The sequence below is a fragment of the Chiroxiphia lanceolata genome, chromosome 6 (assembly GCF_009829145.1).
Source record: "Chiroxiphia lanceolata isolate bChiLan1 chromosome 6, bChiLan1.pri, whole genome shotgun sequence".
Classification (NCBI taxonomy): domain Eukaryota; kingdom Metazoa; phylum Chordata; class Aves; order Passeriformes; family Pipridae; genus Chiroxiphia; species Chiroxiphia lanceolata.
Window position 1 is genome coordinate 40068816 of NC_045642.1, and position 18389 is coordinate 40087204.

At 35.4% G+C, this 18389-nt stretch overlaps 1 protein-coding gene across 1 annotated transcript in view; it reads right to left on the reverse strand.

Moving 5' to 3' along the window:
• The window catches only part of SLC25A21 (solute carrier family 25 member 21), a 244173-nt gene that overhangs the window by 63047 nt on the left and 162737 nt on the right, over positions 1-18389 (reverse strand). Inside the window, 2 exon segments of the mRNA XM_032689906.1 lie at positions 3594-3657; positions 3660-3676. Coding sequence (XP_032545797.1) covers positions 3594-3657; positions 3660-3676 — 81 coding nt within the window.

Below are 18389 nucleotides of genomic sequence, written 5' to 3' on the forward strand. Positions count from 1 at the left end.
GCGATTATATAAAAATTGGTCATTTAACACAATCTAACCTCTTATTTGTAGGATCTAAGACAAATGAAAAGTTTTCTCTATTAATAGTTTCAGTTAATCCTGTATCCAAACGTTTTCCCCAATAAACATCAGATTATTTTTATGTTGGCTATAAAGCTGTCACTCCTCAATGAACAGATACGCTGGTGAGTTTACCTCACTGTCAAAGATCTGTCAATTCATGCGTCATCTCATAAGTGAAATCAGAGCACCTCGGCTGCACGGCTCCTGGCAAATCCGGCTGAGCAGAGGCCGCTCATCACCTGAGAGGATCCACACTGCTGCAGACCCCGTGCAATTAGCAGCAACTGGACACTCCCAAAACAAGTTCACAAAAGCCCTGAAGTTAATACTGCTGCCTCCCTTTAATAGAAAACTATGTGACCTTTAATGCTCTGCTTGACTTAGCCTTCGTTTAGTGAGTCTCAATTAAATTTTATGTTTTGTGGCTCCCATTTTCTTGTAAGACAAGAAAATAGTTCAAGAGATAGATCCTTCTTTGAAGAATTTAATTCCCCATGAAGAAAATTTATTTCATCTAAAGAGCTGGTCAAGGTTTGGGAGCTTTTTAGGGCTTTTTTTTTCCTGTGGTTTTTTGTGGTTAGATTTCTACTGTTTGTATAGATAGAGGAGTCTTCTCATGCTTTGAAATGGACAGTATTCTACTAGTGGTTAGATGGGAAATATTTGCTCTGTTCTTTTCATTATAATGAGGAGAAAATCAGAGGGATGGTTAAAGAATCCTGGGCATTATTTGTGATGAAGAAGCTTTCCATAAAATCATCAGATTGTTATTGTGATACTGTAGTAACATACTACTGGTTGGCTTTCAGTAAGAGGCATTGCAGCACATGAAACATTTGCATATATGTTCATAAAAATAAGTACTTCCTAGGCTGCACACTTAAACTCAACAAGATCAACAAATCAAGGCATTACAAAGGGTCTTGTTTGAACCAGGCTCTGACATCCGTAGTTGCTACTACTGAAAAACGTAAGTACGAATGAGCATAAGCAATATTTCCAAACGTAAACATTTTTCAGGGGCAAGCCATTAGCAACACTTCTTTTCCCACTGTGTTCCTTTATTTAATTAGGGGTTTTTTGGTTGTCAATTTGACATAGAATCACACATGCCAGAAAGGAATTTGGAGTGCTGGAGAAAGATGCCTAAACTTTTTATAGTCAGTGTACACTGATTTAGATATTTCAGGAAATCAGTCTAAAAATGCCACACACCAACAGGGGTGTTTCATATTGCCAATATGAAACAAACATGGGACATAAATGAATTTTTATTTCCTTCTCACAGATTTACACACCTGAATCTGAATACCCCATAAATTGATTTTGTTTTCTTAGTATCTAAATGTGAAGCCCTTTCTTGGTGCTCTCTTCTGCATATTTTTGTGGTCACCTAAGGAAAGGGTTATCAGGATTCAAGTTTTCCCCTAACTAAAATAATTCATTGTCACCTCCCAGTTCCTTCACAACTATCATAATTTCCATGCTCTAGAAAACCAGACAACTGTAGACGGGAATGCAAGACTCACGGAGTCAAGTAGGTTTTTCAGGATTAGCTGATTACTTTTCTTATTTTTAACAAAAATTTAAGATTATATTTTATCTAAGATTTTTTATCTTTTTTTCCTAGAGCTTACGATTGATGACTGTTTAAATGTGACTTTCTGACTCTGTCTAACTACCTGAGAGAAAAACAGGTCATAATAAAATTTGCTTTTTGTTTAGATCAGTATTGACTGCTTTTGAAACAGGCAAGTAAAACTCTGTATTAGCTCTAGCCCCACAGAAATTTTGTGCAATCCACTGCTAAATTGCAATTTAAATTTATAATATTTTCATATTATCACCTCCTTTTCCTGCTCAGAGATTCACGAATAGATACAAATATTAAAAAAATATTCTGGTTTAGTTCCAGTATTGGGGCACAAGAATTCTACAGGAAAAATCCCATGAACAATCAATTTACTTGGAAGCTGTCTCTTGATTTAGACTCATTCTTCAGATATGTCTACTTGACCTTAATTTTACATTTTGTGAATCGTTCAACAAAATAAAAATATTAATGTGTTTGGAAGAGAGAAATACTATTCTTATGCTTACTGACTTAAATATTGAAACTGGTTCTGTGTTTAAAGTTAGTTTTACATGATTGTAAATATTAATACTTTAATTTTTTGAGGAGCAATAAAAATTAACATATACTCAGCCTAGAAAACCTCAGAAGCCACAAATTACCATGTTTGTGAAATCTTTTTAGTTTTTAAGCTTTTTAATGCCTTATGGTGATAATACATATCATTAACCTTTCAACAAAAATGAATTTACCACTAGTAAGGGCAGGCGTGACACCTTCCTCTTTCAACACCTTAGCAAAGCTTCTCTGCATCTCCCTGCTTTGTCATTTCAAACCATCTGGTTCTATATGTTATGTACTTATGTAATAAGTAGCTTAGCTTAGCTAAGCCTCATTGCAAGAAACAAAACTGGCCTAGTTATAAATTCTCACTGCTCACCTCACCTCTGGTATTCCAGTACAGCTTGTGGACAAAAGAATTCTGTGCCTCACTTCACCTATGCTGCCTCCATACTCAGTTTCTATGCCACTGTACACATGAACAGTTCCATTCTGATGAATATATAGGTTGGACTTGATGACCTATAGGTTGGACTTGATGATCTCAGAGGTCTTTTCCAACCTAATTGATTCTGTGATTCTGTGATATACGGGTAAAAATTGGGTTGCTATTGTATTTACAAAGTTTATGGAAAGCCTGCCAGCTACTCAAATCTGGGAGTTACTAATTAGAGTTACCTTGATTAAAGGCTAGCTCCCAAAGAGCTCCTGTGGATAACAGGCTTAACTTTAAGCATATGATTGGTCCAATTACATTCACTGGATTTAATTGGACTGCTCATAAAATTAAGCCTATATTTAAATGCCTTTCTGGATCAGAACCCAAGTCCTTTGGAGGAGCTCAGGCTTACAGTAGCAGTACCTTCTGAAGGCAGTACGATTCAGGTAACTAATGACCATAAATCTTTTTTCCATATTCTGTCAAACTGAAAAGCTGTGGAATTTTGCTCACACAGATCCTGGAAACATTGTCTAACGCAGGTAACTGGGAATGCCAATTTATCAGAGCTTGGAAACAAGTGCTCCACTGATCCGGTAACAGCTCAGGCTGAGCTAGTTCTGAAAACCAGGACAAGAAGAAAGAAGAGCCTAGATACATAAATACACTGATGTGGCCATCCTGCTCCTGGTGCTGAAGCATTGTTTACAACAGTGTCTCTGTACAGCTGTGCATTCTGATCTTTAACATACCCTAATAGCAAAATTTGACATTGTGAGTCTAATTAAGACTAATTAGACTTTTCAAATTGCGCTCATTATGTAAGACTACATGTTTGTCAAATTCTGGCAATTGCAAAAAAGAAAGAGTGGAATATAAAGAGGATCTAATGTCTGGAAAATGGGTGATTAAGAAAGATCTCATAAAATTGACAATTTTAAAAACATATACTCTTACCCTTCTCGTTGGAAAATAGTCCTAAAACAGTCCCCCAGGCTCTTGTAACTGGTTGGATCAGTTTCCCTCTTTGAATTTGGAACCTAAAAAAAAATACAATTTACAACACAGCATGAGAAGTCATGGATTTTAAGTTACTTTTAACTTTCCAATTATTATATAAAAGGAATTTTAAAGGGTTTTTTTTACGTCTCTGATTCATTATTATATACTGTTCCTGATATACTTATTAACACTGTTTTCATAGAAGCTGTTAAACCAAGAAAAATAGAGCTTTAGTAGTAACTTTTTGTGTAGTTTATGGAACTCACAGTATAGCTATCACCTTTGACATTTACACCTCTTTTTAGTTGTTTGAAAAATAAGCTGTTAACCCTGTGCCTGGTCCAAAAACCATTGAAACTAATGTGAGTCTTTGAGTCAAATCCTGTTTTTGAAAATCTGAAATGGAATACTATCACGTGTTTCTCTTCTTATATCTGACACAATTACAACAAAAATCAAGCAGAGACATGAACAAAAATTAGAGCACCATTTATTTTTCATAATTTAATAATAAGATGAACAACAAAAGCAAGCAATGAATTATTCTAATTAAAACCTTATTTTCTCTATTCACATTTTGACAACAATACAAATTTCAACATGAAGCTTATGGCCTTGAAAGTAAAATAAAGATTATGATTTAAGATTGCAAACAACTTATTAGTTATGATTTATGGATAGTAACAGTATGTTTAAAAACTAAATTTTACTAAGTATCTCAGTTAGAGAACCCTATTTCTTTCAGTTTTAAAACTACAGCCAACGCATTCAAGTAAACAGTACCAAGAAGTTTAGAATACATTTTTAGCAATAAAACCTCTTTTTAAAATGCTAATTACCATATAGCATATAGCCATATATGCTAATTACCATATAGCATTAAAAAAAAAAAAAAATTGATGTGAGCAATTCCAGCCCCACAATAGCCCCACATCAGGCAAACATTATATTTATTGGTTTCATCACTAAGTACAATAATAATTCTACACAACAGTTTCAAGAAATAATCCACATTACAGTCAAGTACATCATACACCACAGGTATGCTGCTGTTCTGAGAAATATCTATTGTTACTTACACTTATGGAAGAAATGAAAGTATCTTAACTCAAGGTTACACAGCAATATTCTCCCCTCTCACAGAACTCAGTAGGGTCAAATCAGCATTTGTATTGTGGCAAAATGCATTAATTGCTTTAAACATCAGTATTTCTGTGCTAACACATCTAACATTTTATTCAATTCGAGGGAAAAAAGTCCAGTGATGTAATACAATTCATTGGGCAATTATAAAGGCAAGCCCACACCTTTTTTGAAAATTGTTAGAAGGAAACACTAAGTCCCTCCATAGTCCTAATAAAAGTCGTTCAGGCACATCTGGGATCTCTATCTGGGGCAACCTCTTTTATTAGCACAAGAACTTGCTGCCAAGTTGGCAGAGAGAAGAATGCTATTCAATAGGCTTACACTCAAATAAGACTTGATCCATAACATTTTGTCTGAAAAGAACCCTTGGGATGGCTAATAGTTGAAAAAATGCCTCAATGCCATCACACAAAGTCCAACAGCAATATCAGCTGCAGAAGCTTTTACAATGTGGCAATCAAGTAATCAAAATCATAACCGAAAGTAGTTTCTATGCACATTTTATTATATTTAAGACTTGATTGTTATATATCTCAGTTCAAAACCAAAAAGAGCTTTCTTTTTCTTAAAGAAATCTTGCATAAACTCACCAGTAAATACCTTTTTCTAAGTATTTAAAAATAAAGTTTTCTTAAATCAAACTATTTTCCTTGAATTTCAAAATTTGTCCTGCTTGTAAACTCAGAAAAAATATCACTGTTTCTAAAACATCCTTTGAATAATGCGCTTTGCTGTCTCTCCCCCTGCAAATGTTCGAGCTTGTCCTACTTGCACATGTGTAAGGTTCCCCAAAATCATGCATGCACAACTGTTTGTAGAATTGGGGCTTTAATACCAGACTCACCATGGATCTCAACAACATGGTGAACATTTATAGAATTTTGCTTACACATTGGCAACTTCTCATCTAAATTTAAATGATTTAAAAACATATCTTTGATAACAATAATGAAAATATAGCATAAGAAATGCAATAATACCATATGTAAATTGTGTTTAATCAGATGAAGGATAACATTTTGCTAAAGAAGTTAAATCAAAGAAGCCTTACATTTATTTCAGATTTTTGTTCTAATGTAGGTAAGACCTTAGTAAAATGAGTCCATTTGTAACACTGAGTCACACAAATAATATATTCCTTCCTTAAGGGTTTTTGGATCCATTCCTTCTCTAGTAAATCTATTTTATAGCTTTAACAGCAATCCTAAAATACATGCCAATTATGTGCTTCAACCTAGATCTGCGAATTGGGTTCTTTGATTCAGAATTGCTTGCCTCAATAAATCATGTGTAACTTTTAATGAACTAGCTAATTGATCAGCAGCACTTGTTATAAGAAGCTCAAGGAAGAGCTGAAAAAAAATTATTATTTTTTTTTTAACTGGAGATAGCAGCAGCCATCTGTATTAGTAATCAACAACACAGAAGAGCTAAAGCATTTACTTAAAAAAACCTATCACTGGTCTGTTTTAATGGTTGTTTAGAGGAATGAACACAACTGGGGGATATGTCAAGGCTATCTCTGCTTCAGATCCATTCATTTCTAAAAGCATTCTAAAATGAATTTCATGTGTTTTTGAAAGCTGGATCCCCACCTTGTATCCTATTAGCTTTGCTAGACCAAAAAAGGTAAATTCCCCTATAAATATCATTGGAGCACTACTTCTGATCTAATTTATAATTTTGAAGTGTGAAAAGAAGAATGTGTAGGCAGCTGTCAGCGACACGCTGAACAGACATATGTGCAGAAATGCTTTTGCTGCTCAATACCAGCATCCAACAAGTGTCAAGTCAACGGACACTCCAACACGTTATGTGTTTGCTGCAAGCTTTATCACCTTAGAAATGAGCTAAGGTGATAAAGCTAACTTTCCTCCCTTCTCATTTTCCTGCTTCTTGGCTTTCTGGGCAGAATGCAGTGGTGCTGAGTACTCCCACCCCGGGAATGCTCACAGACCTGTGGGAGGCGCTATGTCCCACAGGTTACTTCTAGCCAGGACTGGCCCAAGCATCTGCTGCCTACCCTCAGCTTCTCACAATTCCCACCTTTATCTCTCCTGCCATGAGGGACCTCACAATCTCCTTTTTTGGCTTATACCAGAAGTGTAAAGGGCTTGGTCTTCCATGTCCCCCTTGCAGTACCTTTGCTGTAGCTTCGTCAGATACAAAAGTGCCCTGATATTGTTTAAGAAAAGAACATTGTTGTCCTTCCCTGTTCACCCTACAAGACACAAGGCTGGGATCTCAAAAGTAGGAATTGTGTAAAATTATTTGAGCATTTGGGGTCTGTTTAAAAGGCAGTGAAAACTGCATGACCTAAACCCATGAAAATATTTTAGCTTACCTGCATTAATCAGCACTATCACTACGACTTGTGAAATGAATAAACCTAAATTATTGTTACTTTACTAGTGTGAGAGAGAGCATTTTTTTTATGATTATAACAGTCCTTGGTCAACAACTCTGAATGGGCTCTGCCTGAAATCCCATAATGTAGAAGATGCTTGAGTTCTTTCACCAGTTCCCTGAATCCCTTACAATTTAACAAGTAATACATCCTATTGTGGAGCAATGACTCTACATAAACATACATTTCAATTTCCAATGCCTAATTTCTTACAATTCTTGCTAGATTTTTAATAGCCAGTATTTCATTCTGAGTTTAATAAAATTCTCAGTCCACATCATGCTTCCCTGCCCCCATTCCTATTGCAGAAGTCCTCTAAATAGCCTTTTCTAATACAATCAATATCTATAGAAGAAGGAGCATATGTCTGTGCTTTCTGAAAAAAAATAAAATTCGCTCATGCCCCTCTATAATTTGCTAAGGTTTCTGTCCATGTTTGCTAATATCTCATCAAAGTTGTCTTATGGATATCTGCTACTACAGTATCCTGGTATTTAATGTTTAAAGTCTGTTCACGACAAAGTTACCTAAAAATCCTCCCCCTTTTATTTACTCATCTGGGCTGGAGAGGGATTTCCAACTCATACTGAAATTGCTTTAGTCATCTTAAAATCTAAAAGGAAGAAATCAGTATTTTCATCTCTAGATTGAAGTACGCAGTGAACAGTTAAATCCCAGCTACGCAGGACAACCACAATGTGATGTGGAGCAGACTAGGCTCATTAAATTCTTGCCCCTTGGTTTGCAAAGACTATACCCTCATGAGTTAATTCCAGAACCTCTTTCTGCTTTTATGCAGCGCTGTGACTAGTTTCTCAACTACAAAGTTCAGAGGGAAAAAAAACACTGACTCAGAGAGCCAAGCTTTGTACCAGGCTGCAGCACTTGCCAACGAGTGGCAGCCTTAGCTATATTTTATTTCTCTGCACGTCTTAGTAGGATTTCATCATATATTCTATTCTATTTTGAATACAGCTCCTAACATTTCCATTCATAATTAGGATTTATGCAGTACCAAAGCAAATAAACTTAAGTACTAAGGTGTTTAGAAGCAATAAAGAAGGTAATTACATGGCATAACAACAAACCAAATTAAAATATCTGTGCAAATTTATATTTAAAACAACTTTAAAATAAATGTACAGCCTTTGGAAAACTGAAAACATTTATAGCTTTTTCGCACTTTTAGTAATTCCCATGACTCCTAGTTGTAGTTACCCCACCAACATAAGTTGATAAAAAATGTATAGTATGAAGCTGTATATAAATATACACTATTTAATAGTTCACATGCTTATAATAAAAAATAACCACATTATATTTTCAAAATATTTTGATTTGTTAATTTAAACATTTATTCAGGTGTTACTATGACTGCTATCTACCGATGCTTAGATTTCATGCAAAACTTTGGACTGCAAAATGGACCTTGATCATATAATTTATTTTACTTTTCGGCTCAAGTTCTTTGAGTTGCTTATGTTACTTACAGGATAATAACTAAATTGAGAGTATAATTCTGTCACTTATTTTAACAGTAGAACATATGAGCTGTTAAAGAGCTGAATATTAGTTTTCAAAACAAAAAAATTAATTATTTTAAGCCAAAGATACAAATTTTTCTAGTGCAGAGGTCATATTTTAAGTATTGTAGTATGTTCTATGATCACATTTAACTGCAAAAATATATAAAGTAGTAGAAGAAACAGGCACAGAACAGAACTTATTCCCATCATTCTCCATAGTCATAGACTTGCCTCTATTCACAGTTACATTTTTGTAATTCAATTTTATACAGATCATATTTACTTTAAAACAATAAATCAGAATCATGGGTAGAGAAGTATTACCACTCATTACTGGTACTCTCAGCCAGTTCTCTGAATGTGAGTCTTCCTCTTAGACCAGAGAAAGGTACACTAATCAGAAAAAGAACATCTTTCCCTTAGGTCCTACTCCTTTTATAGATGACAGCACATCATTCCATCAAAAATGTGAGTGGGAAAAAGAAAGCAGTACTTTATATACTCCAAGGATGTAATAAAGATTTTTAGACATTAAAGCCATATTTTGTCAGCTACTAATGAAGAACTCTTCTACTTTTTTCTCCTGCAGTAATTCTTCTACTGTATGCTTGGGACAAACATACAGTAGGTATAACATCAGAAGGAAATTTTCCTTTACATGCAGTTTAGAAAATATTCAAGAAAAAGATAACTTGACCAGAAGCAGGTCAAATTAACTCATGCAACTGTTTCATGAATATCTACTCTGGTAAAGTATAACAAAAATAACTAGTCAACAGTTACATACAAATAATTTAAAATCTTCCCAAGAAAGAAATACAGCGGAAATTAAGTTCAGACCATAAATATTTTAATAATATAATTCCATCAATGACTGTGTGTGTGGAGGGGAAGTTCTAAACAACAACAAAATTAGTGAAAACTGCAAGTTTTTCATTCAACACTAATAGCTGTTCAGAGAAACGTCATGAATACTCTTAGTAATGATGTGCAAGTTCCATTTTATTTCAGAGATGAAAATACTGAGAAGACTAGCATGTTTCACAGCAAGGTGAAAGTATGGATTGAAGCTCCAAGCTGGTGTCCTCCCCACCTATTGTACACACAGAGCAAGAGTCGCCTGTCTTCAACCCCAGCCTCCAAATCCTATAATCCTCTTGTGTTTCAGAGGTCCCAGATACAACTGGCAGCTGTGGGCTTCTACAAGGTCCTCACAAAATATCAGCCTTTCCTGACAGTTAAGGACTTGCAAACAGCACACATTTTTATAATCTTTTAGAAATTGCTCTAATGTTATTCTGTGTGAAAAACCTATCTACAATCTGCCAAGGCAGGAACAACTCCACTGGCTCCCTGCTAGTGTTGTGGATATGTCCAAGGTACAGTTCTGTCACTGAAGCTTTGCTTTGGCTGTCTGGATAAAAGTTTTGAGCACAGCATAAGATAACAGCAGTGATCACAAAGGGAAGCTAAAATCACTTAATATCTTGTGTGAAGGATTGTGCAATACGTGTGATCAGCTAGGATGCGCCAACTGTAAAAGCAACAGGCAAATTTAAACACTGCTTGTGTTTTCTGTCTACGTCTTCTTGTGTATGATACATTTAGTTACACTGATGAAAGAATCTGAAGAAACCACTACCGGTTAAAACCAGCATTTTGTTTTTTACAGTGATGGTTTGTTTCTGAAACTTTTGTAATCTCTATTTCTCAAGTAAAAACCAACCGAGAAAATCTTTTTGCCCCTTGTCTAAACTGGACAAATCATTGAAAATGGCACCACAAGGAATAATTTTGTATTGTCAGAGATGATGAAGCTATTTTTATGATTTTAAGTATGGGTAGTTACCCGTGGCCTAATACATCAACAGAAGAAATCTGGTTTCCATTAGTTTTGGATAAAGTCTTCTATGTTTTCCATCAAAACAACTTTTAGAGAAACAACAGACAAAGTGAAGAGGAATAAAAGAGATTTCATAGAAAATCAGATACGATATGATATGATGATATGATATTATGGCCCCAGTATCCAGTCTCGATTCACGGAAAAATAAGAATGTGGTTTGGCTGATTTCAGTGTGCAACATGTGCCTGCTTAAAAACGGTCCAGTTTTTTATCTCAGTTTAATTTCTATTACAAAAATATATATTGTCTCTTGACCTCTTACCATTCTTGTGTCCTGTGACATTACTGTGACCTATGACTCCCTTACTGACTCTCTGCAAATTAGAGTCTTTGAAAAATTTAAATGTACGTATGAACATTTCATCTATTGGTTAACTGATATCAGATTAAAGCAATAATTCTGCTGCCTTTAAAAAGTAAGAGTATTCTCTGTCACTCCAAAAAGATGCAAAGGCAAATCGTAACACAGTTTTGTAAAATAAAACACATATCTGATAAGCCACGGAAAGGCTTCAAATGAACACTTACTACTGGTCATTACTGGACAATACATGAAACATAAACAGTAAGCATTGCTCTAAAACTCTTCTAGTTTAGACAAATGTAATTAAGATCTATATGCCACTGGAAAAGCAAATTTTCTTCCTCAATAGTTCTTATAGAAAGGGTCAAGTACTTCTGCACAGTTTTTTCAACAAACCTTTTATTTCAGTGTCCTTTATGATAATCACACAGCACTTCTCCTTCTGAGAAGGCAGAAAAATTGTTGCAGCCTTCTGGCATGAAGATATACAGGGAAGATTTTTTTGGTGGGTTGTTCAACACTCTTCAGTATTCATCAGCATTTAAGTTCCTTGATGAGATCAGTCCCATCACAGCTTAGTTTATTCTGATTTTTTTTTGTATTAAAATGATTTAGCACCGAAAATTTTCCAATCACAGCGAAATGTATGTTACACTTGCTCCTTACGGTCAAAGTAGAAAAGACAACTAAAAATATCTTTTCTCCCAAAGGAAAGAAATAGTCAAACAAAGAAATCCAAATTTACTTTCAGTGGAAAATAGCCAAATTGTGAGTCGCTGAAAGACGTGTTAGTTTTTTGTGTTCACCCAACCTCCTTGTGCTGGAAAATATTTGAAAGGGAAACAATTTCATTAATATATTGTGGCTGAGATTTTTAAAATACCGGAAGGGATACAACCAGACTTACTCTTTTGAAAAATACAGCTAAATACCCTGCATTTGAAAACATCAACTCACTCACCCTTTCTCATTAACAGACAAACCATTTCAAAAGATTAATAGCTAATACACATTACACGGACATCACCTACTATGCATATGCTGCTTCCATGTAAAGATTACTTTTTTCCTATTAAATTGTATGGCTAAGTGACAGAAAATGTACACCCTTAAACTAGCAAAACATGGCAGTTCTGAGTTAAAGACTGAAACTCAACTCTTACCCACCCAGCTGTGCCCTGATATAACAGCTTATATGAATATCAGCCAGTGCTGAGTGATCTCAGCAATTCTTAACATACAGTAGGACACAACAAGGCAAGTTAAGGATGAAATTTCCTCTGAAGCAACTATGACTTTCACTGCTGTGGTGACTTACAGTAAAACCAGTAATATTGGAACACTTACATTCTGCAATAGAGTTTATCAGAAATAGTGCACTTCCTTTTGTAAAAAGCATAACCAAAACTTAATCCCTTAACTTTAAGGAACATTTGCTATGTGTTCATATTATAGCTTGCCAGTGTCTCTTATAATAATACATAAACACGTATTCAGTAAATTTTAATGTAACACTAAAATTTATACTACTAACCGATGAGAAACCTTTGACGTCTGTGAATATACCTTATAATTCACTGTATGAAGGTAATACAAAAAAAAAGGAAATCAGTTATCACAAATTCAATGTAGTGGAAAAACAGCAGCTATTTTCAGACTTCATTAGATCTATTTTTATTTTCTAATAATTCGTACTATTAACAGTTAACAACAAAAACTAACGCTAAACAAAACTCAGGAGAATATACAATGCAGGTTGTTCACTGAGGTCAGAAGAATAATTTTGGGTGAATCACAGTTGTTGCTACAAAGCTGTCAGGATACTTTTTTTCACAGACCCAAAAAGGCAGAATCAACTACAAGTACTTGACATCCCAGTTTTAAACACTAGAAAATAAGACTTAATGCTGTAAGAGAAGCACTGACAGGCTCTTGACAACAGCCTTGCAAGGCTGGACCTTTTTATCACAACACACTCTCCCAGCTGAAAAAACTCACTCGTTACCCAGGATGGTGTGGAAAAAAGATCGTTGTTGCTTCAGGAAAGACAGTTGCTTGAAAATTGGCATAAAGTGGTGAAAATTAAAAACGAACATTAGTTTTTTTCCCCCAAACGCAACCTAACTACTCCATAAAGCAGTGCACAAATCGTTCATTATAATGAGTCATAACAATGATTTGTGATCTTCCAAGTTTTCATTTTATGCCCCTCTGTTTTTCCTTAAAGACAGGAGGATAGACAAAGACTGGAAACTTTGGGTCATATGGATCACAGCACCACTGCTATGTCTGGAATTTTCTTATAAATATCCTATTGCTCTGAGGTTCATAGGCCTGACTGAAACAGCAGGGACGATCTCATTTGTACTTTTATAGTTGTAGAGGGATTTGCAAGAGTTAACACAATTTTCCATAATATTTCTTACTGACTTCAGAATAAAGGGAGAGTTCCCTTTTTAATCAGTATCTGAAACATTGTTAAGTCTAAAGGGAAACAGGAATTCTTTCAGATTTAACAAGACTTTTCCAAGTGCTGATAATTTTAAAGGTACAAAACAAGGCAACTTTTGAAAAATACAGAGGATTTCAGCAAAGTGTTTGTGGGTAGCAGTCATTGCAGTAGTCTGGAGGATATACTTTTCAGCAGATTTTACTGCTTGTTTGCAGCCTTTTGCCTTTTGAGAATTATTTTTCCAAAATGAAGTGGTAAATTATTCCTTTTGAGTTCATGAAAATATTCGAATCTGGTAAGTATCATCCAGTTCTGTTACAGTGATGGCTATCTCAGAAAACAAACTGTTTCACTAACCACCAGTGGGAAGCTAGAAAAGCTCCTTTCATTTTGTACAGTCACAGAAGTTGTTTAAAGGCACTTTGCTCACATTCTTCTCCAGGCAGGCAGGCAGGCAGACTATGCTAACATGGCTGACATGACTCAGATATTGAGCCTTAAGACTGCAAAATAGGAAAAAGTCAGTTTGGATGTTAGCCACGCAGTATTTCTCTGCTATAGGGACTACTGTTTTGTTTCCTTACTATGTTCAGTACCTCTTCCATACATTCGCTTGGTCAAGTCTTCATAGTGCTACACGGATTCAGAGATAAAACCAGCTGAATTACTGAATTGTTGAATGCCTACTGATACATAAAAAAGGCTTGTTGAAAAATGACTTTTGGAAAAACATGCTTCTGCATGCTTACACAGAATTAATGGGTAATTACTATATATATTATTATATATAACAAGTAGGATTATGCCTTTGTTGGCAAATTGCTATGTCTTGTCTAATGCCCAACTGAGTAAGAGCACAATAAATAAACCCCTAAGTATAATATGTAGGCATGCCTCCTCTCTCCCCACTTTTCTTAGCACATGTGTTAGCTAATGGGAGAGGCAACTATAAGGCTAGCTCTTTGGAAGAAGAGTTATGCTGTGATTCTTTCAAAGATCTAGCTGTATAGTGGTTTTCTATGTGATGTAACACTGGCAGTAGGTTTAGCTGCTTTATTTTGGGTCTAATCTTTGTGCAATAAAGCACAAAGCATTATGTTTGTGCGCATAAATAGGAATCCAAGGATCTGCAGGATCCAACTTTCCCTGCTATAGAGCCTGAAAGCTGCCCAGTCTCAAGTATGAGAAGGACCTACTGTACCTAAATGTTGCAGAGTACATTGGTATTATCCTTGTTAAAAATCTACAGTTTGTCCAACTTATGTTCTGAAACTCTTCCAAGAATAAAGCTGACCTTAAAGGTCTGTAGAAAGGAATCTCCAATTTCATTACATGCAGGGGAGAGATTTAAGCCTTTTTCTGTTTCAAGACTCTTGAAAATGCAGCCAGCCATCCTGCCTAACAGCTAAGAGATGTATCACCCACCAATTTATTAGAGGTCATTTATTAGAGGTCAAAGATGCCAACTTGTCACTGGAACTGGCAGCAGAAACCCCAGTCTCAGAGTTGACAAACACTACTGCTTTTGTTGCAAGAAGTTTTGACTATGAACCTGTGGTCTGGGAAAAGGGCAAATAGAGAAAGTCAATCACAGGGGAATGACTGATGGATGTATAGGGAGTGAGCGAAATTGTGAAAATAGGTGGAACAGAAAAGAATGTGGTGATGAAGAAAATATATTGAGCAGACTAAACATCTCAAGGCACACATTGGTCAAAATATGGGCAATGTATCATTGCATCTGCTCCTTTCTTGTCATCTCTAAAACCTATAAACAAGCACTGCGATTCTGCACATTTCTCTCTCTATTACTGCATTCAATAGATAGTATTAATGTGATACAAATTATATCTGAATTACTATATAGTATTCATTTACTGTACCCTACGGTATGAAATTATAATTCTTAAATCCATCAGCTCCCATTAACAATATAAGCAGCTTAAAAACACATAAGAAAAAGACCTTTTAACTTTATATGAGGTACTTCTGTAGGACTTTCTACCCTAGGCATTAAATATTACAGTATATAGTTTTCAGAGGTTTCCTAGACTTATACCACATCTCATCTCTATTATCATGTGGCATTTCTAAAGTGTCTTAAAGACTTTTTTAGGATCAAAGATGCTCCTCTGCTCACTGTTCTGTTTAACATCAGTAACTGCTGTTTTCCTTCTCACCACTAGAGTATATGTGTGCACAGAAATAGTTTTCCTAAAATACACAGAGGAAATATGGTATGACTAAAGGAACTAATTTTCTTCTAAGGAATATGTGCAGGGAGAACGGTTCCATGTCTACACCACTGATAAAATTTATATCTGAAGAATAAGAGGGATGATCAGAAGAGTAATGTATTTCCAGACCTACCCATATAACGCCCTCCAAGTAGCCTGCAAAATTCCTGCCCAGGATCAGGTCTGTGTACTAAGAATCACTTGACCTGCTTAATTTCTTGTCATTAGGTTTCTGTCCCAAGGGCTATGAATGTGTGAAGTTTCAATTAATATATTGAAGAAGCTCTTCAACATAGATGATACAGACAATTTCAAACATTTATTAAATAGCACTTGCTGCCTTCAGAAGGGGAAAAATTCTCAAGATGAGCACCAAAACTCAGCCTATAGGAGTTGATGAGCTCAGAGTAGATGAGTAGCTATGAGTGAGGAATCATATTCTAAAAATGCTGAAGAGACTGAATCAATCAGTAATAAATCCTTGACCTCTTTTCTCCTCAAAGTGAACTTTGCATACATAAGAAAAAGAAATCTCTTTCTGAAAAAAACCAACTGATTTACACGGTATTTACACAGCTGATTCAAGATGTACTTTGCAAAACTCTACTAAAAATTCATTTGTTTACCTGAAATAAGTCCTCATTAGACTGCTAAGAAGCTTTAAAACAGAAGTCAGGGTGTGAAAACCCCCACCAAGTTATTTCATATATAAACCCAGAAACTCTAGGAAAGGCAGATATGATGATTTAAACGATTTATACATGCATGCATACATGTACTTGTCTTCCCTGTAATTACAAGGAATAGAATTTTCTGTATTATGAAAAAAAAAGAAGAAGAAACAATGCACAAATCACTAATTCTTCAAATTCCTTATTATGTTTGATATACACTTGCATGTTAGTTAAACAGACATAAATCAATAGATTGACATATGCCATAAAGTTTAGATACCAATTTAACACCTCTGCATAAAGTTAGAGAGGAGATTTATAAAATCACTTTGAATTTATTATTTCTAGAAAGGGTAGACAAAAGTCTTTGAGGATTAATTTCATGCTGTGGGTTAAATTTCACTCTCATGATAGGCCAACTGTTGCCTGGGGCGCTACAGATAATGAACCTGACAAGGGATTAGCAAGGAAACACTTGTGTTATTATAAATCGTGTACACTTCCCTTTCTAACCAACTTCATCCTTCATGACATTAACAAATTACACTCTTTGTCCACGTTTCAATATAATGCAAGGTTGTGAATGACCCTGAACCAATAGTGCATTAGATAAGATCTTCTCAAGGCATAAATAGCTATTAAATTTGGTTGAAAGATTCAGACCTCCTGAAGTGAGAATGTAAGACATTTTATGTCAGATCTCTCCAAGACCCAGAGAAATATTTTAATAAAAAATCTCAGTATCAGCTGATACAGTCTAAAATAGTTTCTAGAGAGATGTGGACAATGGAATTAAATGTAACAGAATCAGAATAAATTTTAGGGCATATTAATCTACCACAAATGGCCTAAGACAACCCAAGCAAAGATGTTAATGGCTTGGTTTCACTGTTAACAGTGGATTTACTAAAGAGCTTAAACACACAATTAATTGTGTGCATGTTAGACTAGAAGTTCCAATAATGATTTTATGCCTAAAGCCAGTTAGAATATCTATGATGAAAATATAGATGTTTTCTGTGTTGGATCCTTTCATCCCTTCTTTTTGTGAAAAGCTTGAAACTTTTACTAGTAAAAATCATTTCAGTTTCTAGACAACCCATGATGTGCTGTGCTGGCATGCATTGGTAGCGAAATTGCATAATATTACAAGATTAAAGTAGAAATCTGACATCATGAACTGGATTCTTTATTTATACCCTATCATACAAACAGAAAGGCAAGAAAGAAGTCCGAGCTCTGAACCTTCTCTTTTTAATGCAAATCAGCTTAGAACAGCATTCCTTGAATTTTACAGATGGTAACATTACTGCTAATGCCTCCTGTTGGGAAAGAGAATCCTAAAAATGGTTCTAGTAACATAGTTGCCCCTCTGCATCTTTCAGAGCAATCAAGCACAACCACAGAAAGCATGTTTTTGTACCCTATTACTTTCCCACCTCCTTTGAAGCCAAAGCCTTTTTGAGACCAACTATCTCCAGGCTATGGCACCACATAATTTCTAATCACCACATGCTAATCACCTATACTAAAATACTCAGAGATTTATTTATGCTGGATTGCAAAAGGCATTGACAATTTTTATTTTTATTCATCTTGTCAAACAGCCTGGGCACAAATCCTTGCTAATGTTCCCTTAAGCACTCTGAGGAAACATGACCTGACAAATTGTTCCTGGACTCCAAAGGTGTGAGCTTATGATGTTGGAAAAGTGTCCAGTTTTGTATCTTTGCTCCTATTTCTGCAAGCAAGTGTCCTGTGCTCTCCCTCGCTGTAGTTACAGAATGCCACCATGAGTCATGGTGAGCTATGCCAGATGACTCGGACCTACTGCATGGCTGGTATTGTTCTTGTATGACCAAAACACAGAAAGAGGAATTTCACCATTGTGCTCTTGCAATGTATCAGTATAATTTTCTTACTGCCTACAGTATAAGATAATATATGTATTTGCTGCACTTCCCTCTTAACTTTCTAACTGGAGAGAAAATAATACCACTGTATTAGGAGGCTGATAATACAGGATAATAAACATTTCCTGTTTTAGAATTTGCCATTCTGACTCCTTGGAATCCTATCAGACTAGTCAGCTGCTCTCT